This window comes from Mustela putorius, unplaced genomic scaffold (genome assembly GCF_011764305.1).
Source record: "Mustela putorius furo isolate JIRA1106 unplaced genomic scaffold, ASM1176430v1.1 tig00003909_pilon_pilon_pilon, whole genome shotgun sequence".
In the NCBI taxonomy this organism is placed as follows: domain Eukaryota; kingdom Metazoa; phylum Chordata; class Mammalia; order Carnivora; family Mustelidae; genus Mustela; species Mustela putorius.
Genome location: NW_025422057.1, coordinates 39,326,229 through 39,350,929, shown reverse-complemented (window position 1 = coordinate 39,350,929; position 24,701 = coordinate 39,326,229). Strand labels below are relative to the sequence as shown.

General features: G+C 41.7%; 2 protein-coding genes across 8 annotated transcripts in view; both read left to right on the top strand.

Annotated features, from left to right (window-relative positions):
• Positions 1-14,401, top strand: part of WASHC2A (WASH complex subunit 2A) — a 55,680-nt gene extending 41,279 nt beyond the window's left edge. For 2 of the 4 annotated variants that reach the window (XM_045068492.1, XM_004765869.3), the window contains 9 exons: positions 1,885-2,067; positions 4,456-4,584; positions 4,713-4,793; positions 6,213-6,335; positions 7,560-7,622; positions 7,982-8,194; positions 9,927-10,544; positions 11,358-11,535; positions 13,701-14,401. In XM_045068492.1, coding sequence (XP_044924427.1) covers positions 1,885-2,067; positions 4,456-4,584; positions 4,713-4,793; positions 6,213-6,335; positions 7,560-7,622; positions 7,982-8,194; positions 9,927-10,544; positions 11,358-11,535; positions 13,701-13,840 — 1,728 coding nt within the window. In that variant the 3' untranslated portion in view covers positions 13,841-14,401. The remainder of the gene's footprint in view (positions 1-1,884; positions 2,068-4,455; positions 4,585-4,712; positions 4,794-6,212; positions 6,336-7,559; positions 7,623-7,981; positions 8,195-9,926; positions 10,545-11,357; positions 11,536-13,700) is intronic. The other 2 variants (XM_004765870.3, XM_045068493.1) reach the window with 2 other exon arrangements.
• A 1,583-nt stretch (positions 14,402-15,984) lies between these two features.
• Positions 15,985-24,701, top strand: part of ZFAND4 (zinc finger AN1-type containing 4) — a 95,446-nt gene continuing 86,729 nt past the window's right edge. For 2 of the 4 annotated variants that reach the window (XM_045068717.1, XM_045068714.1), the window contains exon 1: positions 17,211-17,643. The gene's annotated coding sequence lies outside the window, so the exon portion shown is untranslated. Of the gene's footprint in view, positions 16,083-17,208; positions 17,644-24,701 lie in introns of those variants that run through there. The other 2 variants (XM_045068715.1, XM_045068716.1) reach the window with 2 other exon arrangements.

The window sequence follows — 24,701 nt, the reverse complement described above, 5'->3', positions numbered from 1 at the left end:
AGACACATGGACACATCTTGTGTCCATGTCAGTTTTGCCTTTCTCTCACCAAGGTGTTCTCCCACAGCTTGCTTTTCATTTCGGTTTTCTCTGCATGTCTGCTCTGGGTCATATGTCTTTTGTAGCGTTTCTGTCCCCCCACCCCCACACCAAGTTCTCTTCTGCTTCTACCTGTACTTCAATTAAAATGACCGTCTTAAGAAGATCTAAATTTCCTGTTCTTGCATTAGTTGATGTTGGCTGTTAATTAGAGAGTAAAGTGAAATCTCTTGTCTTCCAAAATGTTTGCTGACTTCTCCTGGGTGGTCTGTCATCAGGAGCCTGTGGACAAGGTTGCTGGCTGCACCACTGGGGGTTACTAATGGCCTTCAGTGTCTGTATACCTTTTCTCTTTCTTTTTATTTCTTTTCTTTTCTCTCTCTCTTTTTTTCTTTTTTAAGATTATTTATTTATTTATTTATTTGAGAGAGAAAGAGAATGAGCGGGAGAGGGAGAAGCAGACTCCCTGCCGAGCAGGGAACCCAATGTGGGGATTGATGCCAGGGGTTTGGGACCATGACCTGAGCTGAAGGCAGATGCTTAACCGACTGAGCCATGCAGATGCCCCTACTTTTTCTTATTTTCCTCTAACTTTTCTAGTTCTCTGCATGTTCAGCTGTTCACATCTAATCTCTTTTTCAGGGCCTATGTGAAGAATATCACATATATTTTTCCTGTTGAGGCCCTTAGAGCTGTAATGATACAAATATTTTATTTGTACCTGAAACATTGTGGGACATTCCCTACCTGTAGTTTCTGTGTGGACATTTTCTGTGCTCCTGTAGCCCCCTGAGTTATCCCAGTCAGCTGGAGGTCTAGTTGCTTGTTGCACTGCCGGCTCTGGCTCAAGTACATGCTTCTTGAGGACCGGGGCCAGGTTTCTTTGGCTCACTGTGACATCTGTAGTCCTTAGCAGATTACCTCCCACCTAGCAGGCACTTTGAAATTACCTGTTTCTTCAGAGAAGCGTATTTTCCGCAATTTAATCACTCAGATAGATATTAGGATATGCTTCACAATCAGTGGCATGTTCAATTGGGAGTTGTTTTTTTCTTAGTGGTTCATACAGTAATAGTGGTTCTTAGAATCAGTGGTCTCTTACTTGAAATGTGGAACTTGTTGAACGAATAAATGCTACATTTTAGGCTATTTTAGTGATTCATCTAATTGTATAATGTGGTGTGGGTCCTCCATAGTTTAAGCGTCTGATTTTGTCAGTAAGGTTTTTCCTTGGGTCTGAAGTATTAATGGAATACTAGGAAATACATGATCCACTCCTGGTGATTGGCATTTGTGTTTTCTCTACGACTAAGCTGATAGCTCATGAGCAACCTGTGTGGATCAGGGTTATAACTGATACATAAATCTCTTGGTAGGAGGAAGGGAGCCATGACTTTAAACTAGTTGGGGAAATTATCTTTGGCCGTGAACGACCTGCACAGGAGTCTGTTGAAGCAGTCAGTGGAGAGCTGGCCTCGGTATTTTGATACTTTGGAGTAGATGTGATTAGCCACAGCACCTGGAAACATGCAGATGTTGCCGTTACCGAATTTTTTTTTTTTTTTAAAGATTTTATTTATTTATTTGACAGAGATCACAAGTAGGCAGAGAGGCAGGCAGAGAGAGAGAGGAGGAAGCAGTCTCCCCGCTGAGCAGAGAGCCCGATGTGGGGCTCCATCCCAGGACCCTGGAATCATGACCTGAGCCGAAGGCAGAGGCTTTAACCCACTGAGCCACCCAGGCGCCCCCTGTTACCGAATTTTTGAGGAGTTGTGGGGGGGGCATCCCACAGTGGGGCTTGTATTTCTCCGTGTTTTTTAATTTTTTTGTTGTTTCCATTTTCAGGGAGGCCCTTTGACTGTATCTGCTCAGGAAGCAGTCAAGCATTCCGATTTATTTTCTTCATCATCCCCCGTGGAGAAAGGAACCAAAGGTAGAACCAAAACTGTTCTTAGTTTGTTTGATGAGGAAGAGGATAAAACAGAAGATCAAAACAGTATCCAAGCTCCAAAGAAAGAAGTTGGAAAGGTGAGCAAAAATCAGTCAAGTTATTAATTTCAGGTTTTTGAAAGGATAAAAGAATCTCATTTTATGGTGTCCATTCTGTCATGTGAATTACTGAAGAATTGAGGGTTCTGTTTTCTCTACGTCTCCACCAATGCTTGTTGACTTTTTCTGTAGTAGCCCAGTGTTGGTGAGGGTGCAGGGAAACTGGAACCTCCTGTGTTGTTATTGGGAGTATAAGTTAGTGCAGCCACTTCTGAAGAAAATTGCGTAGTTCCTGAAATTGGTAAACATGAGTCACCACCGAGACCTAGCAATTCCACCCCTAGGTATGTATCTAAGAGTTATGAAAACATACAGTCACACAAAACTAGAATGTAATGTTCCCAGCAGCATTATTTATTATAGTCCAAAGATGGAGAGAACTCAAAAATCCATCAGCTGATGAATGGGTAAACAGTGTAACGTATCTATTCAAAATGGAATATTATTTGACAGTAAAAAGAATGGGTTATTGATTCGTGCTACAACGTGGATGAGCCTTGAAAACATTCTGAAAGAAGGAAGCCGGTGACGAAAGACTACGAACTTTATGATCCCATTTATTTGAAATGTCTTGATTTGACCAATCCATAGAGCTAGAAAGTAGATGAGTGGTTGGTTGGGTCTGGGGGAGTGGGGTAGATGAGAAGGGAGAGGGACTGGGGTTTCTTTTGGGTTGATGGGAGTGTTCTAAACTTCTGCACAGTGGTGGTGTTTGCATAACTCTGTGAATATACTAAGAATCACAGAATCATACTCTAGGTGAATTTTATAGAATGTGAATTTTATCTCAGTAGGGATGTTGAAAAAAAACCTGTAAGGTGGCATATTGCCAGTGCTTTTTTGTAAACCAAACTGAGGACATGGTCCATGTTGATTTCTATAAAAAATGTTTTATTTTTTATTATACCGGTAGTATATCCCTGCTTATAAATGGGAGCTACGCATAGTGAATATGAATTATTTGCTATATTCTTTTTTTCAAATATATTTTATTTCTTTTACTGTGTGATTTTGTATAGATTTCATGGTTGTGAAACTTAGTTACTGTGTTACACTGGGGTTTTATGTATAATCAGTAATAATAATTAGTTAATTTTTAATGTGACACCTCTCCTCAGTTGTGAGTTTTTTTGTTTACTCTGTGGTTGTGATACTAAATGTTATGGGCAAGAAAGTCTATATTGTGTGAAAGAAGGTCTCAGTCCTTGGATTCCTTAGGAGCTTTCCATGAGGATTGCCAACGGAATGAAGACAGCCAGAAGGAAAGTAGTAACCACAGCAGTTTATTAAAGCGAAAGTACACTCTCATGGTGGGAGAGTGGTTGTTTTGGAATTGGTTATTTGTGGGTCTCTCTGGGCTGAGAGGTGGGGTGGTCTGTAATGGAGGCTGCTTCCAGTCTTTTGGGAAGCTCCTCCCACAGGTTGGGAGGGGGAGTTCTTGACATGGCGAGGTTTGTTACCCAAAGGTCTTGGCAGCCTTTTTCCTTGGGTTTTGGTGGTGGTGGTGGGGGTACCTTCAATGCAAATGCATTATAATGGGCCTAGGGATTACCGTGGGGCAGAGATGAGAGAGGAGAGCTTGTGTTCCATAGTTTTGGCTCTTTGGTCTGCCAGCCCCAAGGTCTTGGAAGTCACAAGGTCAGGCTGTCGTGTTTATTTATATCGCTCTTGCCTCCTGCTCTTGTCTCTGTCATTCCCCTCAAGGACTTGGGACTCTGCCTTCCACTGCTCTGTTATGGTAGCTTCTATCTAACGTTAAAAAAAAACTACGGGAGTATTTTAGAATGTCAAGTCGGGGGTATTAGAGTGTCAAAACAAGTAATGTGAATAATAACTTTGAAATGTCCGATACTCTACCAAATAAAAAGAACTTGTTTGGAATCCGAAGATGGTGGGGTGGAAGGTGAATGGGCATAGGGGAAGGTTGGGGTCGGATGCTGATAGATTAGGGATATGTGCTTGACCACTCTGTAGTTCTGGTATTAAGTCAGCTGAGTTCTCTTCGTCCCTTTGTGAATGAGATGGAGGGCACTTATTGATTTTTGTATGTTTTCACCCTTAAAATGTTTCTTGTTTTGGGAACTAATGGATTGTTTTTTGAATAAAAAGTTAAGACATTTATTACACACAGGCTGTGGAAGGTGATCTTTCCAGATTGTATATATATGATCTGTATTTACAAATAGATTTTCCACTGTTTTTGGTAGCTTCTGTTACATGAATGTGTCCTTCCCTTTTCGATTGCCACTTGGGCTGTACCCAGCCCTTAACCATGTGTAAATAGCTTCAGGGAATATGTTTGTATTTCCATATTTGCAGCTGCGATTTCCTTGGCATAAATCCTTAGAACATCCCTCTTTTTTCCAGAGTCCTGATCCTGATGCCCGCCCAAAGAGCACAGGTGTCTTTCAGGATGAAGAGCTCCTTTTTAGTCACAAGCTCCAGAAGGACAATGACCCCGATGTTGACCTTTTCTCTGGCACCAAGAAAACCAGGGTCAGTTTCAAAAGGTTCTTCACATCATGATGCTGTTATTGTATTAGATACCGTGTCAGTAGCTTACCTAATTTTCTTTGTAAATGGCTTTTGTTATGAATATTGAATTAGAATTTTGTCTATTCCAGTTATTGGAGCCAAGTGTTGGGAGCCTGTTTGGGGATGATGATGATGATGATCTTTTCAGCCCTGTCAAGTCACGGTCTTTGGTATAAGCCTTTTATTTTCAATACTAGGGTGTGGGGGAAGGGTTCTGGGAAGGAAGTTAACATATATTTATAGGAGTAAGGAAAACATGGGGGTGCTTATGTGGCTCACTTAGTTAAGTGTCATGACCCCAGGACCCTGGGATCAAGCCCCATGTCGGGCTCCTTGCTCAGTGGGGAGTCTGCTTCTCCCTCAACCCCTCCCACTCCGCCCTTGTGCTCTCTCTTTCTCTTCCCCCACTGTCCCAAATAAATAAAAAAAAAATCTTTAGAAAAAAGAGTAGGGAAAATACACAGAGAATTGTGGTGCTTACTAGTAAAAGAATGGCAAATAGCATGCTGATGACAGTGCTTGTGGTGTCCCCGTCTAATGTTTCCTAACTGACATTAGAGTGTTAACCAACCCAGGTTCTTACTGCATTACAGATTTGATTTACTTTTAAATATTTTATTTATTTATTTGGCAGAGAGAGAGAGGAAAAGGGAGAGGGAGAGAGAGAGAGTACAAGCAGCGGGAGGCAAAGGGAGAAACAGGTTTCTTGTTGATCAGGAAGCCCAACTTGGGACTTGATCCCAGGACCCTGGGATCATGACCTGAGCTGAAGGCAGATGCTTAACTGACTGAGCAACCCAGGTGTCCCTGTTTGATTTTTTTTTTTTTTTTAAGATTTTTTTTATTTTTTGAGGGAGTGTGAGAGCACAGGGAGGGAGAGGCAGAGGCAAAGGGAGAGAGAAAATCTTAAGCAGTCTCAGTGCTCAGCAAGGATCCCTGACATGGTGCTTGAACTCATAGCCCTGAGATCTTGACCTGAGCCGAACTTAAGAGTCGGACTCTTAACCGACAGAGCCACCCAGGTGTTCCCAGATTTGTTTGACTTTTAGGTTGTTTGTTGAAAGACCAGTGCATGCAACGTGGTGACTAAATATTCTAGCTTTTCAGGTGCAAAGCTTTAAATCTGAGTGTTTACCTGTTTGTGTCATTTTTCCCCACCCCAGTAGATTTTGTTAGATACTCTTTTTTTTTTTTTAATTAAAAAAAATGTATTTATTTATTTATTTGAGAGAGAGAGAGTGCGCATGAGCGGCAGGGGAGGGGTGAAGGGAGCAGGAGAAGCAGCCTCGCCATTGAACACGGGGCTCTAGCTGAGGACCCTGACATTGTGACCCGAGCCAAAAGCAGACACTTAACTGACTGAGCCACCCAGGCATCCCTGGGTACTCTCTATTCTCTGTTGGCATAGTGAAGACTCCTGAGAAGGTCACAGGCTTTAGAATGCCATTTCTGAAATGCTACCTTTGTCTTCAACCCTCATTTGAGAAATGACTCAAAACTCAAAAGCCAGATTACTTTTATGAGTTATGACTTTACTTTAAAATTTCTAAGATACATGATAGGTGTTTGGTATTCTTTTTCTTTTGAAGATACCAGAAAAGAAGAGAGTAGTGAAAAAAGACCACTCGGTATCCTCTTTCAAGAACCAGAAACATCCTGAATCCACTCAGGGTATCAAAGAAAAAAGTACATTGAAACCAGAAACACCTCAGGTGAGATATGCTTATAAGGACTTTCAGCTCTCATTTGCGTATCTGGACTGAGGTACTCCATTGCACAGACCCGAGGCTGTTCAGAGTTCTCTTGATTAGGGAGGAAACAGCAAGTAGGACTGCCTCTCTTTCTTAACTGGGCGTGCGTGCGTGCGTGTGTGTGTGTGTGTGTGTGTGTATTTTAAATTAAAAAAATTTTTTTAATTCACAATTTAAACATTTTTTAAAAAATAAAGCTCTACACCCAGTATGGCCCTTGAACTCATAACCCAGAGATCAAGAATTTCATGCTATAAGACTGACTGAGCCAGCCAGGCGCCCCTCCTGTGTGTGTGTGTTTGTTTTAAAAACACGCCTCCCTACTGCGTCTCTTCTCCGTCTACAGCCCAGTTCCACGAAGCTATACTTAATGATTACTGTTTTTAAAGAACTTTGAAATTCAGTTCCAAAATAGAGTTGATCTAGGGTGAAGAATATTTTTCCTGTTAGAACCCCAATTTCTCCCTTTGGGCTATGGTGGAGTAGAATTACATTAGAATTAAATATAAATTATAAACAATTAAATGTAAATTGTAACCAGTATTCCTTGGTTACCCCATTTTCTTGGTTACCTCTCCTGAGGTTACTGCTGATAGGTCTCTGCCCTCAGTCCTCTTCTCTCTGGAGCTTGTTCTGGAAACAGACCAGAACCGGGGAGTGAGATCTGGTTCTGGCTTACAGCTGTCTCTGGATATTTCCCTGAGGCTTCAGTGTCCTGAGCTGTGAACATTAGGCACTAGGGAGAACACGTTTGCATTGACGTGCCCCAAATTTCAGCTTCCCTTGCTTCTAGAACCTCAGTGCATTAGGTTGTGTATGAATTTTGGTGTGCCCTGTGGTATTTGCTGTGTGGGGGAACCAGCATGGTAATTTAGCCAACTGGTCAGGTTTTGGTGCTCGGATACACTGTGATTCTTAGGAATCTTAATCCATGATCTTTGTGGGCCTTTACTTCCTATATGGTCTGACAGCATTGCACCTACACAACGGATGAGGAGGCAGAAGTGAAATAATGTTAGTGAAAGGTTTCAAGGCCCCAGGAGAGATTTGAATGCCTTTCCCATTATAGAATTACAGAAAGGGACAGCTTTGCTCCATCAAATTTAATGGGCATGAGTATAATCCAAGAGACCCTTTTTTTTCTATCTCCCCAATGGATTTTTAACTGAATGTAATTTCACACAGGACTCACCAGGTCCCGCTCCATTTAAAACCAAAGAGCCATCCCCTCGGATCTGGAAAATACAAGTAATTATAATATGTCTGGAATCTGCACTGCCTGCCTTGTGGCATCTATAAACTTTTTTGGATATTTACTTTTGTCAGCTGCTGCCTGGCATTTTCCTACTTCTTTCCCATCCTCTAGTTGTTGCTTCTTGTGTGCTGCGTCTGTAACATCTTTTCTTTGGTCCAAGTGGTGGGCACAGGTATATAATCTTACTCTGTTTTAATTCTAAGTCTAGATCAGGAGACCTCCCTGCATTTTTCTTTCTCTTATCACATTATACATTACGTATACCATGTCTCTTGTCATGTGTCACAGTAGTGATAATAGACTGCTGCGTTTAAGAAAACATACAGAGTAAATTTCATTTTTTCTTTTTTAGGCCAATTTAGCGATTAACCCAGCAGCCTTGCTGCCTGCAGCGGTTCCCCAGATCTCTGGAATAAAGCCCGTTTCGCCAGAACTGGCTTTTCCTTCATCTGAGCCTGAGAGGACCCACAATCTGGAACGTACGCCCACTCTTCTCAGTAGTGGGGAGGCCGGCGTGAGTTTCGACCTTCCAGCTCAGGCAGACACATTACACAGTGCAAACAAGGTGATGAAACCACCTTCGCTTTGCTTGCTTGCTCACTTGCCTTTTTTTTTTTTTAAGCCCGAATAACTTGTATATTTCTTTCTAGTCCATCAGTTACACATCATAGGCTGCCTCCCATTCCCCAGATGAAGGAGACACATCTTCCTTCCTTCAGTCTTTCCATCTCCCTTACGCCTTCCTAATTCTGCCTTCCTCTGCCTCTGTTTGTTAAATGTATATTCTGCTCAGTAGCCACATGAAGTCCCACTTCCTCCAGGCTCTCCTTCATTGCTCCCTGGAGGTCTTTTAAACACAGAGCAGAGCACGTCCCTCCTTTTTCTGGCCTCTGTGCTGAGGGGAGGAGGACATTCAAGCTCCTTGGTTTGGTGTTAAAGCCTTTTACAAACATGCTAAGCAAAGCTTCCAACTTGCTTACCAACCACACTGTCAGCCTAAACTCCAGTCCAACCAGGCACCGTTCCATGAACACACACACTCCCAACAGCTGCCAACAGCTTGGGCTGCTTCCTCTGTCAGGAATACTCTCTTGCACATGGACAGTCTGCTCAGACTTCTCTGCTTCTATGATGTTTCCCCTCCTGCCTTCTTGTCCTGGGCTCCCTTCTCTGCGATCCCAGGGCACTTATTTCCCAGTGGTATGGTTCTGTCACCCTGGCCCACAGGACTATGGATGTATGCTCGATAGACTGAACTCTTTGAGGTTTTGCTTTCATTTTAGTTGGTTCTCTTCTATCCAGCTTTCCTTCTCTAGGAAATCTTGGCTGATCTGAGTAAGCAACAGTACCTCAGATAACCCTGGCAAATATATTCATTTTAAGTATTTCCAAACCTGTTTTCCTTTTAAAAAATATCCTTCCTTTTGTTTTTTGGTCAGCCTTTGGAGAGGGGAAGGATGAGTTTACATTGGCTACTCTTTATGACTGTTTGTGATATTTTCTTGAAATAGGCACACACAACCAAATACTTTGGCCAAAGGAGCTTGTACCTTCTTAAAACTACGTGATTGTATATTTTGGAAAATATCACAAATACTGCATTATTGCTAATTAATAGCTCATATTTTGTGGTTATTTTAAAAGTTCTGATTTCTAAACCAGGTTTTTTGTATAAAATATTTAGCATTTGAATTTAGTGTTTGTTGACTTGAAGAAAAGAACACTTCAGATTGCCTCTCTTTCTTTATTGTCTTTTATCTTCCTGGTTTTGGAGCCTGGCTTTAGGCTAGCCCCTGATAAAGGTTACCCTTAGAATTCCCCCTGATTCTTGTTTTGAAAGATACCCACATATAAGCCAAGGGCAGAGTAAGGGCCAGTTAGGGCATAGAACACAAGTGTACCAACATGCCTGCTCTGCAGGGTTCCAGGAGCAAATGAAGCCTTTTGTATGAAACAACTGATATTGCCCTCCAAGACTCAAGAGTGGGGAACATTAAAAGATTCAGAGTAATGCAATCTTGGAGCAGCCATTAAATGTCTTTGGAAATCTTTAGGAAATAATCTCTTCTGTGTCTTAGATAAGATAAGATCTTGATTGAGGTAGATCAGACAATCTTAGAATATTTTGAGTCACTGATTACTTGTTATGTTAGCTTTGAATGCTTTTTTTTTTTTTTTAAAGAATTTGTTTTTAGATTTTATTTGAGATAGAGAGACAGCATGAGGGGAGAGATTTTTTTTTTTTTTTTTTTTTTTTTTAAATCGTTAGATCAACATGTGGTTTTTTGCCCTTGCAGAGCCGGGTCAAAGTGAGAGGGAAGCGTAGACCACAGACCCGTGCAGCTCGGAGGTTGGCTGCCCAGGAATCCACTGAGACTGAGGATGTGAGTGTCCCCAGAAGGTCCATTGCACACTTCACAGATGGAGACATTTCACCAGGTGATCCTCAGCCACAGTCCAGGGCAACTGGCGGACAAGACAGCTCTGATGAGGTCGTGGCTGCTGCTGCTCCAGCTTGGGCAGGTGGTCCTATGTCTGAAGTGGACAGAAGCCCCTTGGTGAAATCTCTGGGTCAGCCTCTTGAGGATGACCTTTTTGATTCTGGAGATATCTTCTCCAAGGGTACTGGATCTCAGTCCACTGGGAGAAGAAAAGCCAAGGCAAAGGCAGCAGAGGGCGTGGCCAACCCACCAGGGGGAAGTAAAGAAAAGAGCTCCATGTTTCCTGCTCTAGGGGAGGCAGGCAGTGATGATGATCTGTTCCAGTCTGTTAAACCAAAACCAGCAAAGAAAACGAATCCTTTCCCCCTCTTGGAAGATGAGGATGATCTCTTTACAGATCAGAAAGCCAAGAAGAATGAGTCAAAATCCAACAGTCAGCAGGATGTCATCTCAAAAGCACAAGATATTTTTGAGGTAACAGGACATAACAGTACCTTTTGTGGGCCTGATTTTATATTAAAACGATGCTGGATTGGCTCATTGAGCCATACATTATAATAATCTTGTTTCATTGCTGCTTGCTATCTACTTAGTACGTAAAGTTAGCTCCTTTTATTAATAATTTTGAAATTTACTCAGAAGTCGTTTTTTGTTTTGTTTCACGTGGGGGTGGTTCTTGGCCAGCCATAGTTACTGATACAAATCTTCATTTGTATAGTTATTACCAGCATGTTGCTGTAGTCAGTGTCCTTGGCCTGTCGCTCTGTGACACATACATAAAGCAGCTTCAGTACAGCTTAAGGGTTTAGCCTGTGGTTCTTGGGGAAACAGGGCCCTGGCTGAAGCTGACGACTTAGTGCTGGCAGGAAAGCCTTCAGTGCCACTCTCTGGACACATGTTTGTTGAGCATCCAGGTACTGGAGGCACAAAGTGAGCTAGGCCCAGTATGTTAGAGGCTTTGGATACAGACAGAGCAACATATAAATAAACTATTTTCAGATAATGTTGAGTACCATAAAGAAAACACCTCAAGGCAGTGGTACAGAGTAATGGATGGGGGCAGGAACCACTCCTTCAGGTAGGATTGGTAGAGAAAGCCTCTCTACAGAGCTGGCACTTGAGCTAGGACTAGAAGAAAGACCAAGGGTAGGCCAGGCAGGAATCTGGACGGAGTAGGGCATTCTAAGCAGAGAGAATAGGTCACCTGGCTGTCCCAGAATATGGTGGCAGTTTGCATTTCTGCAACTTGATTTAAAATTGTTTCATCTGTTTTTTTGGCTCAACAAGGATGATATATTTGCTACAGAAGCAATCAAACCCACACAAAAAACAAGAGACAAGGAAAGAACATTTGAATCCAACTTGTTTGATGATAACATTGATATCTTTGCTGACCTAACTGTAAAACCAAAAGAGAAGTCCAAAAAAAAGGTGGAAGCTAAGTCTATATTTGATGATGATATGGGTAAGTGATTTTCTTTTTTTTTTTAAGTTAGCAAAGTGGTTCTTTTTTTTAAGATTTTATTTATTTATTTAACACAGAGAGAGAGAGAGATATCACAAGTAGGCAGAGAGGCAGGCAGAGAGAGGGGGAAGTAGTAGGCTCCTGGCTGAGCAGAGAACCTGATGCGGGGCTCGATCCCAGGACCCTGGGATCATGACCTGAGGCGAAGGCAGAGGCTTAACCCTCTAAGCCACCCAGGTGCCCTGGGTACGTGATTTTCTATATATGACACAGAGAGTGATTACCATTCAGTGACTGTTATTTCTCTACCTTTGTGTGGGCCCTTTCTTGGAAAATATTCCCCAGTGGGTTTCCTTTGGCTTGCTGTATAATCTGGAGGTAGGCTGAGGATAGATCAATAAATGGACTAGTTATTTCAGTGAGACAATTTTTTGTCCTGATGGTCATCAAGGAATTTGAAAAAGCCCAGAATTTGACCTTTAATTATAATTTAACTTTTATTTTAGTAAGCCCCCCCACCAATAATCTGTGATAACTCTGAACATTCTGATGTTATGAAAGGGGGGTCAGAAACTCGCCTGTAGGCTGAAGGAGGCCCCGATGGCTTCCTCGGGCATGGTGCAATTGTTTGAGTCAGTTCTAAGTGGGGAGTGAGCGTCAGGAGTTCAGAGGGTGGAGGTGGGGGAGTGCAAGAGCAGAGCAGGATTATCTATGAAAGCAGCTTATAACTCAGACTTAATGTCTAACCAGAGATCTTCTGCATTTGTAAACATGCTCATTCCACTCCCCCTACCCGCCCCATGGCATAACATCTCCTTTATCAATGGGCAAGCCGACTGCCTGATCTTAAATATGGCACTTCTTTCATGTCCTGTGTTGGTGGATAGGACTTGAGCTGAAGCCAAAGACATACTTTCTCCTCCCTCCCAGATCTACACCTTGGGGTTAACTGGAAGAAAGCAGCTGCTGCTGTGCCACATGGGGCCTATTCCTGGAGTAAGCCATGTGCTTTGTCTCCACCTGCTTCCCACCACAGGGGATGCAGAAGAGACTTTGTTTTGTTTTTTTTAATTACAACAAAAGTAACACATACCTGTTGTAATAGGTGACTACTATTTGATAAGTGTAAAATGTGAAAAACAAGCCCTGGAGGTAACCATCACTCAAACATCAGATTGAGTGATGTTAATAGAGCTTTGTATACATAGAAATGTATACTTATTTTTTCCAAAATATGAATATATTTTATCTGTTCTGCTATTCCTATTAGTCACTTGATATCTTCCCATGTCAGTATAGAGATCTACTTCCTTGTTTTTAGTGGTTGTATAGTATTCCTTTGTATTCAGCCATTAGCATATTGAAGGTGATCTAGATTGTTGCCACTTTTTTTTAATTAAAAATAATGCCATGGGGAGTTATGGACAATGGGGGGCGGGTAATGTGCTATGGTGAGTGCTGTGAAGTATTTAAACCTGGTGATTCATAGACCTGTACCCCTGGGGCTAATAATACATTATATGTTAATTTAAAAAATAATAAATAAATAAAAATTAAAAAAATAATGCCATGGTCTTTAACATTTATATATACATATCTTTGTGTACACATGCTAAAATGTAGGATAGAATCCCAGCAGTAATGCTTCAGGTGAGTAAGATGACTCATGAAACACTGGAAGCAGCGAAACAACTAAACATGAATGTGGTCATAAAGACTTAGAATTTTGGCATTGATGTACCTCAGATAGGTGCATTTATTCTGAGCGAGGGGTACTCCTATGCTGGATTTCCCATTGCTTGTTTGTATTGCTCTTTCCTTTTAAAATCCAGTGGGAAGAGAATGTAAAAGTAGATAAGTCGCAGATAGTAAAGTCGGGGGCAGGATTGGAGTTTGGTTATCCTTCCCTTTTTCTTCTCCTCCATGTGTATACACGTACCTTGTAGCTGAGAAAATTGTGGTCAGAGAGAACCTGTGACTTTATGTGATTATAAAAATTAGTAGCAAAGCCAGGACCAGAATCTAAAGGGCTTGACTCTTAATGTTTTTGGTATCATGTACTGTTACCAGACTTGGATGTTTGGTGATTTATGTAGATTTGTCTTAAAAGTGTCTGTTTTCTTGCCTAATCAGCATTATTTTCTTTTTCTTTTTTCTTTTTAAAGATGATATCTTCTCCTCTGGTATCCAGGCTAAGACAACCAAACCAAAAAGTCGATCTTCACAGGCAGCACCTGAATCCAGATCCGAACAGAAAGTGTCCAACATTTTTGATGATCCCTTGAACGCCTTTGGAGGCCAGTAGAGCATACAGGGTATCACATCTCACCCTTCAGCTACATCCTTGAGTTAATGCTGTCTTGTGTACTCATTGTCTTAATTGAATTAGAAAAAGCAAATACTGAAGCAGCTAGCTCACCTCTTTCTCACCCAACATACTTAGTATTTTTATGCTCCAGTTTTAATCATGCTTAATGTGACAGAACAAAAATAAATATTTCACAGTGGTTTTTTTTTTTTTTTAACTATATTTCCATTTAATTGCCTTGATGGGGCCACAGTATGATTTTGGGCATGTTGGAGAAAAAACTTCTATGTGCCTTTCATGAATGGGCAGGGAATTCCAGAGGAAGCAGTGCCAGGCAGATGACCAGGAATATTCCATTCATGGATAGAAGCCCTAGCTCAGGGCCTATGCAGGTGATAGAGGAAGGGGATGAGAGATTGTATACTTCATGACTCTCTGCAGTAGGAGAGTAGGTTTCCTCTGAGTCCACTGAGTTCTGAAAATGCCTCTATAGGTTCGTTTGGCAAATTATGGCCCTCCGTTGTCTGTTTTTGTAAATAAAGTTTTATTGGAACACAACCATACCCATTCATTTACACATTGTCTGTGGCTGTTTTCACCCTTCTACAATGCCAGAGTTCAGTAGTTGTGACAGACTGGATGGCCCACAAAGCCCAAGATATCTTCTTTCAGACCCTTTACATAAACAGTATTCTGAACCTTGCTCTAAGGCATCCATTTCCATTCCTTTGGAGCTTTTCATTATTTTGTGAATGAGGCAGAATGAACCCAGAGAATGGAAGGAAAAGTACTGAGGATGGAGATGTCTTTCTGTGGAGCGGCACTGTGCCTTAGAACTCTGCACTAATGGGAATACTCTATAACTATGTTGTCCAGTGTGGTAGCTGCTAGTCTCATGGATACCTGACCCCTCCTTGTGTTTTCTTGTGCTGTGCAGACTTGGTGCTAAGTATTCAAACTGTAACCATAGCACAGTCTTACAGGCAGGCCCAGTTGGTTTTACCAGTCCCAAAACCACTAACTTCTTCCTTTGGCACTTAAAAAAAAAAAAAAAAAAAAAAAATATATATATATATATATATATATATATATATATTTTTTTTTTTTTTTTTTATTTATTTGACAGAGGGAGAGAAATCACAAGTAGGCAGAGAGAAGGAGGGGGGAAGCAGGCTTCCTGTTGAGCAGAGAACCTGATGATCCCAGGACCCTGAGATCATGACCTGAGCTGGAGGCAGAGGCTTAACCCACTGAGCAACCCAGGCGCCCCCTTTTGGCACTTTTTAAGATTGAACTTGGAATTGCTGAGCCTGAGTCAGGAGATTTTATACAGCTCTCATAGATCAGCTGTTTGTGGTGCTCTGCTCTGAGAGTGACTTGATGGCAAAAGAGGGTGCTTATACCTTTTGTTTCTTAGGTTACTTGTGTATATAGTTACCTGCCCCTGTGTCTGACTCAGTAGGCATTTTTTTTTTCTAAAGATTTTATTTATTTATTTGACAGACAGAGATCACAAGTAGGCAGAGAGAGAGGAGGAAGCAGGCTCCCTCCTGGGCAGTGAGCCTGATTCGGGGCTCAATCTCAGGACCCCGGGATCATGACCTGAACTAAAGGCAGAGGCTTTAACCCACTGAGCCACCCAGGGGCCCCTCAGTAGGCATTTGTTAAACATGTTGTTTTCTTTTGGGAATGATAGCTCTACTGAGTCATCATTAGGACAGATTAGGGAATTCATGAGAAATTAGAGTTAGAACAAATGCAAATTTCTATTTTGAGAGGTTTGAAAGGGGGAGGGAATTTATACTTATTGGCCCTATGGTCAGCACTTTCAATGGTCTTTTATCCAGTCTCCGTAAGTCCATATAGGTAATGTCCTCATTTTACAGATGAGGATAAAATCTGGAAGCAGAGTACAATTGTGGAAAAATTTTGTTTTTTTGTAGTGAGAATCTGGTTCTAGAGGTGTTTGAGAGTAGGCAAAGTATTTTACCTTTCTAGCTTCTGTCTCCTTTGTCAACTTTGTCAACTGTTCAGTACCAACTTTGTAGGATTGTGATGGGAGAGAATATGCAATGACCTTTGTTGACCACACAGCATTTTAAAAACAGTAAATGATGATGATGATGAGAAAGAATGATTTGGCCAACATAACAGCTGTGATCTTAGTTCTCCCTGGCTGAAGTGAGGAGGCAGGTTGAAAGACCAAAGTTTTGATTCAGTATGATTCCCTTCATCACAGGTACTATTTTAGAATCTGTATACAAAGATGATAATATCTCTGTCCTTAAGAAGCTCCAGTCAATTCAGTATTGAAGTTTAAGGAGGAATCAGGATTGAGAGCCTGAAGTTATATCTCATCATAAACCCCAGTGTATGCTCAGTGTTGGATTGTGGAGATTAATTGGTGGGTGGGGTCTCAGAGGAGCTGTGAGAAAGGATAGATTAGATGCTGGGGTTCATTTTAGATACATTCCTCTGACTAAAGATGAGGATGATGAAGCTAGATTGGGAGGGGGATTACTGTTCATTGTCATTTTGGTAACCCACCTAGTGAAATAGGCCTCTTTGGTTGGAAAATCTGTAAAGGTTGGATTTAGAACATGTGTGGGGAATGGAGAGGAAAAGGAGTGAGGGCCCATTTCAGGTTGGAGGGTTTATATTGTCATCGTAAACACTTGAGTTCAGCACCTTGGGAATTAGAGTGGGAAAAAAGTGTAGCTAGGTTTACCCAACTCTGAGATTCAATAACCCAAGGTGCCCACTCTAGTACCTGACCTACATTTCTCAGATGGTAAAGCGGATGAGGCATAAATAGAGACCAAGAGAGGTAATTTGCTTTTGCCCTTGTTTTCAACTTGGTATAGTAGTGGCCCCCTTTCAGATGAGACCGTTGAGGCCTTAACGTTAGGAAACAGTGAAGCACTGGAAGGGTGTATCTGTTAAAGGCAGGACGGCCCTGAAAGCACTAGGAATGAGCGGGTTCTGGAAGGGACCCACTGGAGGCCGGCTGCTCGTGTTACCCTCCTCACACCAGCCCTTGGGGCGCCTCTAAGAGCAACCTTGGGTGGCCTCTGGTAAGGTGCAGTCCACACCGTCGTCCGGCCAGGGGCTTACTCCCGCCGCTTCCAGCAGACCGTGCGGCGGGTCTCCAACCCAACCAACTGGGTCTCAGGCAGGTGCCCACTGCTGCTAAGAAAAGGCCAACATCCGGGCCTCCTCTAACCGACACCCAACACCGAACGCAGAGGAAGCTCGGGCTCCCGAGCAACCGCCGGCGTCGGGCGGACAGGCCCCGCCCCCGCCCGCACCCTCGCTGATTGGAGGGCGACGCGAGCGCTGGCGAGCGATTGGTACGCGGTGTCACAAAGGGGCGGGGCGCGGCGGCTGCCGAGTGTTGCTGGTCCGTGCCTGCCCTGGCGTTGCTCGCGGGGCCGCGCCTCTCTCTAGGCCTGCGGGCAGGCGAACGAGTGAACGAGACAGCCGGGAGGGCGCCCGGAGCTGCGGACCGCTGCACCGGACCGCGCTGCCGCCGCCGTCCTCCGCGGGCGGGAGAGGAGTGCCGGCCGCTCGGCGCGGGGCAGCCAGGCCCCGCCCCCTCGGCCGCGGCTTCCCTAAGACCGGCGCGGCGCGACGCATTCCGCGAGGACGCTGCCTGCACTTTCCGCCGGACCGCCCCGCCGGGTCCGACGGGTGCTGATCTGCCAGTCGCCGGTTCTGACGCGGAGCCTGAGCACTGCCCTCCAGATCGGGCCCGAGCGTGTGGGTAGCCGGAGTCTCCCGGAGGAGCACGGGCAGCGCAGGTGACCCGGCGGGCTTCGAGCGTGTACATTGTAGGCTCGGGTAGACGGACTTGGCTTCAGGGTTTTCCCAGAGCCGCTAGAAGATTGAGGCTAGGCGAGAGTTTAGGGTACATATGCACGAAGTGGTGGGCAGACTGATGTAGCTTGTGTTTAAAACTGGAATGTTTTCACATAATTAGTAAAAACTTCATTAAAAGGCAGTATTTTTTAATGGTTGCATAACCTTCTGGGTCTCTTCATATTGGGGGAAAAGTTTAAAAGATAGCTAACTGCCCTGTGTGGCTAATGTTCTTTCCAACAGGATAAACTCTATTTCTAGTGAAATTACTTAGCGCTCTTACTGCTTTACCTGTCTTTAATTTCTCTCTCCTCTTTGTGTATTTTTAGAACTCTTGCAGAAGAAAGTAAGGTTTTGGGAGGATTGATTTAGGAATTTTTTAAATCACATTTTAAAAAATATTTATTTATTCGACAGATCACAAGTAGGCAGAGAGGCAGGCGTGGGGTGTGTTGAGTGGGGGAAGGGAGCATGCTCCCGGCTGAGCAGGGAGCCGGATGCGGGGGCTCGATCCCAGGACCCTGAGATCATGATCTAAGCCTAAGGCAGAGGCTTAACACTGAGACGCCCTAGGAATGTTTTCTTGATGCCATTCCTCTTAATAGCTAAGTAGGTTTTTTAAATTACTGATAAAAATTCTGGAAGTATATCTTTTCTCTACCTGCCTCTTTGCTCTTGCTTTTGTATAATTTAGCTGTTAATGTTCATACAACATTCCCCATCCTGTCTTTGAGTCTTCATTGCCCTCCTTTTCCAGCATTATATACGGTTCCATAATGTGCTTAGTGGAGAATGACCACACACCACGTTAAGAAGCTGTCATTGGGCCCGGGTTTTAATACTGACTAGGTCTTCGGCTGGCTGTCTTCTCTGCCATCATCTAGTCCTCCAGTCTGGCTTACCAGATTTCACAATCTCATTTTGTCCTCTCTCACTGTGTTTTCTACCGAGGAGAAGTGTAATTATTTTTTAGAGGCATACATTTCAGTTTTGAATTTGGTTACCAGCCTTGCTCCTTTCTGGATTTGAAGATTACTTCATTGATTCTCGGTGCCAGACTTTTGGTGGGTGTTCCAATGCAATTTAGCGATGCCCGCAGTTGCAGTTTTTCTTTTGGCCCGTAGTTACTTTATCCATTCTCTCCTTATGGGTGAAGAACTTCCAAATCTGTTACCCTCTCCCGTCTCTGCATGTTTATTGTATTCCGGGTATTGTTGTGGAAGGGTACTGTAGTGAAGGAAATGATCCTTCTATCTTCTGTCTCTACCTTCCTGGGGCAGGCACTGGTAACCCGTGCCTTTATTTCAGCATTATGGATCCCGTCCCTGACTTCTATTGCTAGAGCTGCCGCTGTGTAGGTGGGATTGCCCTGTGTAGGTGGGATTGCCGTTGGTTGTGGGGAAACAGACACTGATAATTCTTTAGTACATTCTTATTTGATGGAGCATAAGTATGCTTTTAAAAATTCCACACGTTACCCAAAGTCATATTACAAAAGCAGTTGTTTCAGTGAGGGGGAAAAAGAGGTTAGGGATTAGGTTCATAAAAATTCATTTTATTGTAGCCATTTCAGTGTTTTAAAGGTATAAAAAACAAAACCTGAGCAAAACAGCCATTTATTTGGCTTATATTTAAGAGTAATGACCTTTTACCACTATCACCAGCATTATTATTAGCATAGTGCTTTGTATTGTTATGTTTACTTACTCATTGTTTTGATAACTAGTATTATAGCACTCAAAGCAGCTGTGGTGCCAGCAACAACTTTTCTTCCTGAAGTGCCTTCTCTGTAGGACCATTAGCAGTCTTTATTCTGCCATTCAGCTTGCCTAATTAATCCTACTTCTGGATGATGATATAAAAATTCACACTGTAGCAGAAATGCATGTATGTTATAAATTAGACAAACTTTGCAAAGAACTTTGGAGTGAATCATAACATAATTCTCATGGGAAAGCAATATTCCCATGACTTTTAGAGCATGACCAGATATTTCTTCATCTCTGGGACAAGGGTAATACCATATATATTTATCACAGGTTTGTTCCAAGGATCAATTGAAGGAGTGAATATTTATTTACTGTTTTATTGAACAAACCTTTAATGAGTACTAGTATACACAAAACATTGTGGTGGGTGATAGGGCAGAAAATCAGTTGTGGTTTCTCTCTTAAGTAGCTTACAGTTTATTTAGGAGAATAAGAAAGTCATGTAAACAATGAAATGGATTGTAATGGGTGCAATATATGTTGGAGGGCGTCAGGGGACGAAGGAGAGACACATAAAAGGCTTTTGGAATAGTTGCTGTTTGAGCTGCGTCTGGAAAGATGATTAGGTGCTTGTCGGGTAGCCAGGTGTGGGGATGGCAGTGGGTAGAGTCAAGTAGGAGAAATGAGATAGAGCTGATGTATTCTGAAGCTGCAGGCAGAAACCATTAGAAGACAGGTGTACTAGAGGTGTTGCAGGGTGAGATGATGTATGTGTCTAAATAAAATGAGGCTGGAAGGTGAGATGCATGACCTCAGGGCGTTTCTCTGGAGTCTGAATTTTATTCTCTAGGCAGTGAATTTAATTCCGTGATTTTATTCTACAGGCATTCTATTCTGTGGAAGCCATCATAGGGCCTGGAGCTAAGAAATACATGATTGGTTCTACCTTTTAATAAGATAGGTGTGCTCCCTACCATAAGTTGTTAGGCAAATGCCAACTAAAACTCTGAGTTACCACTACACCCCTACTAGAATGGCCAAAATCTAGAATACCGACAATATCAAATGCTGATAAGGATGTGGAACAATAAGAACTCTTACTCTTTGCTGGTGTAAATACAAAATGGTACAGCCACTTAGGAGACACTTTGGCAGTTTGTTATAAAACTAAACACGTTGTAAGATCCAGGAGTCACACTCATTGGCTTTTACCCAGGGGTGCTAAAAACATGTCCACACAAAAACCTATACACAGATGTTTATAGCAGTTATATTCATAATTGCCCAAACTTGGAAGCAAGCAAGATATGTCCTTCAGTAGGTGAATGGATAAATTGTGGGACATTTAAACAATAGAATATTCTTCAGTGTCAAAAAGAAATGAGCTGTCAGCCCTTGAAAAGACATGGAAGAAACTTAAATGCATATTAGTAAATGAAGGAAGACAATCTGAAAAGGCTACATACTGTATAATTGCAACTACATGATATTCTGGAAAAGGTAAAACTATGAGGATGGTAAAATATCAATGATTGCCAGGGATTTGGGAAGGCAGGTGGGATGAATAGGTGAACCACAAAGGATTTTTAGGGCAGGGGGACAGTTCTGTGTGATAGCGTAATGGTGGTTACATGCCAGTATATGTTTGTAAAAACCAGTAAAATAGAAAACACCAAGATTAAACTATAAATTTTGGGTGTTGGGTGATAATGGGATATCACTGCAGTTTTAGTTGTAACACACACACTGCTCTGGTGTAGGATGTTGACAGAGGGGAAGTTTGTACATGTGTGGGGGCAGGGAGTAATATGGAAACTCTGTAAATTTTGTTCCCAGTGTATTCTGTGAGACCCATATTTCCTCGATACCAAAACCAGACAAAGGCATATAAAGAAAACAAGATCAGTGGGTTTTTAAAAAATTTTTATTTATTTAGAGAGAAAGCACACAGGAGTGGGGAGGGGCAGAGAGAGAGGAGAGGGAGAATCTCATGTAGACTCCCTGCTGAGTGGGGAGCCCAATATAAAGCTTGGTCTCATGATGCTGAGATCAAGACCTAAGCTGAAATAAAGAGTCGGATGCTTAACTAACTGAGCCACCTAGGCGCCCCACCATCAGTGTTCTTTTAAACACCGTATTCATAGAATAAGAGACAAAAACCACATGATTATCCCAATAGACACTGGACAGAAACGCATCTGACAAAATTTAATACCTTTCTGATTTACCAAAAAAAAAAAAAAGGCCTTAGAGTAGGAGTAGAAAGGAACACCCTCATTGTGATACAGATTATGTATGGAAAACCCCCTAGTCCAAATCTGTACTTTGTGATGAAAGACTGAATGCTTTTCCCCTATAGTCAGGAATAAGAGAAGAATGTTGGCTCCTACCACCAGTACTCAACCTTGTGTTGGAGATTTAGGCAGGGTAATTAAATAAGAAAAGGAAATAAAGAGCATCTTATTGGAATGTTGAAGATTGGAGATGAAGAAGTAAAAATCTCCATTTGCAGATGACATGATCTTTGATGAAGAAAATCCTAAAGAATCCACTGAAAAACTACTAGAACTAATGGATGAATTGCAGGATTGCAATGTACAAGATCAATATATTAAAATCAATTGTATTTCTCTACACTAGCAATGAACAAATTGAATAGGACACAATAATTTCATTTATAGTAGTATCAAAAAGAATATTCTTAAGAATACTGTTTTTAAAACAAAACTTGTACTCTAAAAACTATAAAACATTGTTGAAAGCGACTTATGAAGTTTTTAAAAAAAGATTTTATTTATTTGATGTAGAATGAGACAGAGAGAGAGCACAAGCATGGGGAGCAGTAGCAGAGGGAGAAACAGACTCCCCGCTGAGCAGGGAGAGCCATGTGGGGCTTGATCCCAGAATTCTGGGATCATGACCCTAGCCGAAGGCAGATGCTTAACCGATTGAGCCACTCAAGCACCATTAAGAAGTTGTAAATAAACTAATGGCATTGCATGTTCATGGATTATAAGACAATATTGTCAAGATGGTAATTTTCTCCAAATTAATCTGCATACTCAACACAGTCCTTGTTCAAAAGCCCAACTGGTGTTTTTGCAAAAGAGACAATCTGATCCTAAAACTCATGTGGAAATTCAAAGGACCCAGAATAATTCAAGAATCATGAAAGAGAAAAACAAATTAGAGAACTCCCACTTTCTGATTTCAAAACTTACTACAAAGGTAAAAAGACATTGTGGTACTGTTACAAGGATAGACATGTAGATCAATGTCATAGAATTGAGGGATTGGGATTAAACCCTCATATTTATGGTTGGTTGTTTTTTGACAAGGGTGCCAAGACAATTCAAAGGGAATAGAATAGTTTTTCCAACAAATGCTGCTTGGACAATTGTTGTTTTTTTTTTACTTGGAAAAGTATAAAGCTGGACCCTGCTTTCACACCATCCACAAAATAAATTCAAAACGGATGGACCTACATATAAGGCTAAAACTATACAATTCTTAGAAAACTATGTGTGAATAATCTTATTACTTTGGATTAGGTCAAGCATTTAAAATGTGTTTCTGGGGGTGCCTGGGTGGCTCAGGAGTTAAAGCCTCTCTGCCTTCGGCTCAGGTCATGATCCCAGGGTCCTGGGATCGAGCCCCACATCGGGCTCTCTGCTCAGCAGGGAGCCTGCTTCCCTTCCTCTCTCTCTGACTGCCTCTCTGCCTACTTGTGATCTTTGTTTGTTAAATAAATAAAATCTTTAAAAAAATAAAAATAAAACGTGTTTCTGAAAGTACAGGCAACAAAAGAAAATTGTTGATCATTAAATCCAAATTGGAGATCATTAAAGAATACTTTTTTACTTTGAAGAACACCATCAAGAAAGTTGAAAGGCAGCCCGTAACACTGGAGAAAATATTTGAGAATCATGTATCTTTAAGAGGCTTGTATCTAAAAAAACATTAAAAATCCCTTTTACAACTCAGTAATAAGACAACTGAAGTAAAAATAGACAAAGAATATGAGTATATTTTTCTGAATTGATATTTCTGTAAAGAAGATACACAAATAGCCAGTTGCTCAACATCATTAGTCTTTAGAGAAAGAAAATTTACAACCACATTAAAATACTACTTCACACACACTAGGTTGGCTTTAATCAAAAAGAAAATAAAGGGGCGCCTGGGTGGCTCAGTGGGTTAAGCCTCTGCCTTCGGCTCAGGTCATGGTCTCAGGGTCCTGGGATCGAGCCCCAATTCGGGCTCTCGCTTAGCAGGGAGCCTGTTTCCCTTCCTCTCTCTCTCTCTGCCTGCTTCTCTGTGATCTCTGTCTGTCAAATAAATAAATAAAATCTTTAAAAAAAAAAAAAGGAAATAAAAAGTATTTCAAGGATGTGGAGAAATCAGCATCCTCTTTTCATTGTTGGTGGGAAGGTAAGATGGAATACACTTGGTAGTAACACAGATTGCTAAATGTGGAGTTACCCCCTAACCCAGTAATTCCAATCCTAGATATATATGGAAGAGAAAGGAAAACACATGTCCACACAGAAACCTATAATCAGATGTTCTCATAGCATTATTCATAATCCCCCCAAACTGGAGACAACCCAACACACCCATCATTTGGCAACTCCATAAACAATAAGTGGTATATCCATACAATGGATTATTATTTAGCAATAAGAATGAAATACTGATGCATCTTAGAATCATGGATGAACTTTGAAATGTTATGCTAAGTGAAAGAAGCTATTCACAAAAGATTACATATTATATGACTGTGAAATTACCACAATAGGCAAAATGACAGAAAGTTGATTAAGGGGTACCTAGGGCTGAGAGGGAAAAGGAGAATTTGAGAGATATTTAAAGTGTATGGGGTTCCTTTTTGGGTTGATAAAAATGTTCTAAAGATGATTGTGATGGTTGTACAATCCTGTGAATGTAATGAAAACCAGTCAATTTTAGACTTTTTTAAGTAGGTGAATTTTATGTTATATAAATTATATTTCAGTAAAGTTATCATAAACTTCAGTAAGGTTTCAGTAAAACTCATAATTGACCAGTAAAGCTACCTACCCCTCCAAGAAGATGTGTATCACCTGTCCTAGTATAAATTCAAGACATTCCCTTTACAAAGTTTTCACTGATTAATAACAATTTATCAATTTGATTATTCCTATTATCTTAATTATACACTTTTAGGACTTCTGTTTGGTGTGCTTGCCTCTCTTGTTCATTAGTCATTGCATGTTTGTGTGTAGCGATTATGTCTAATGTCTGTTATCAAT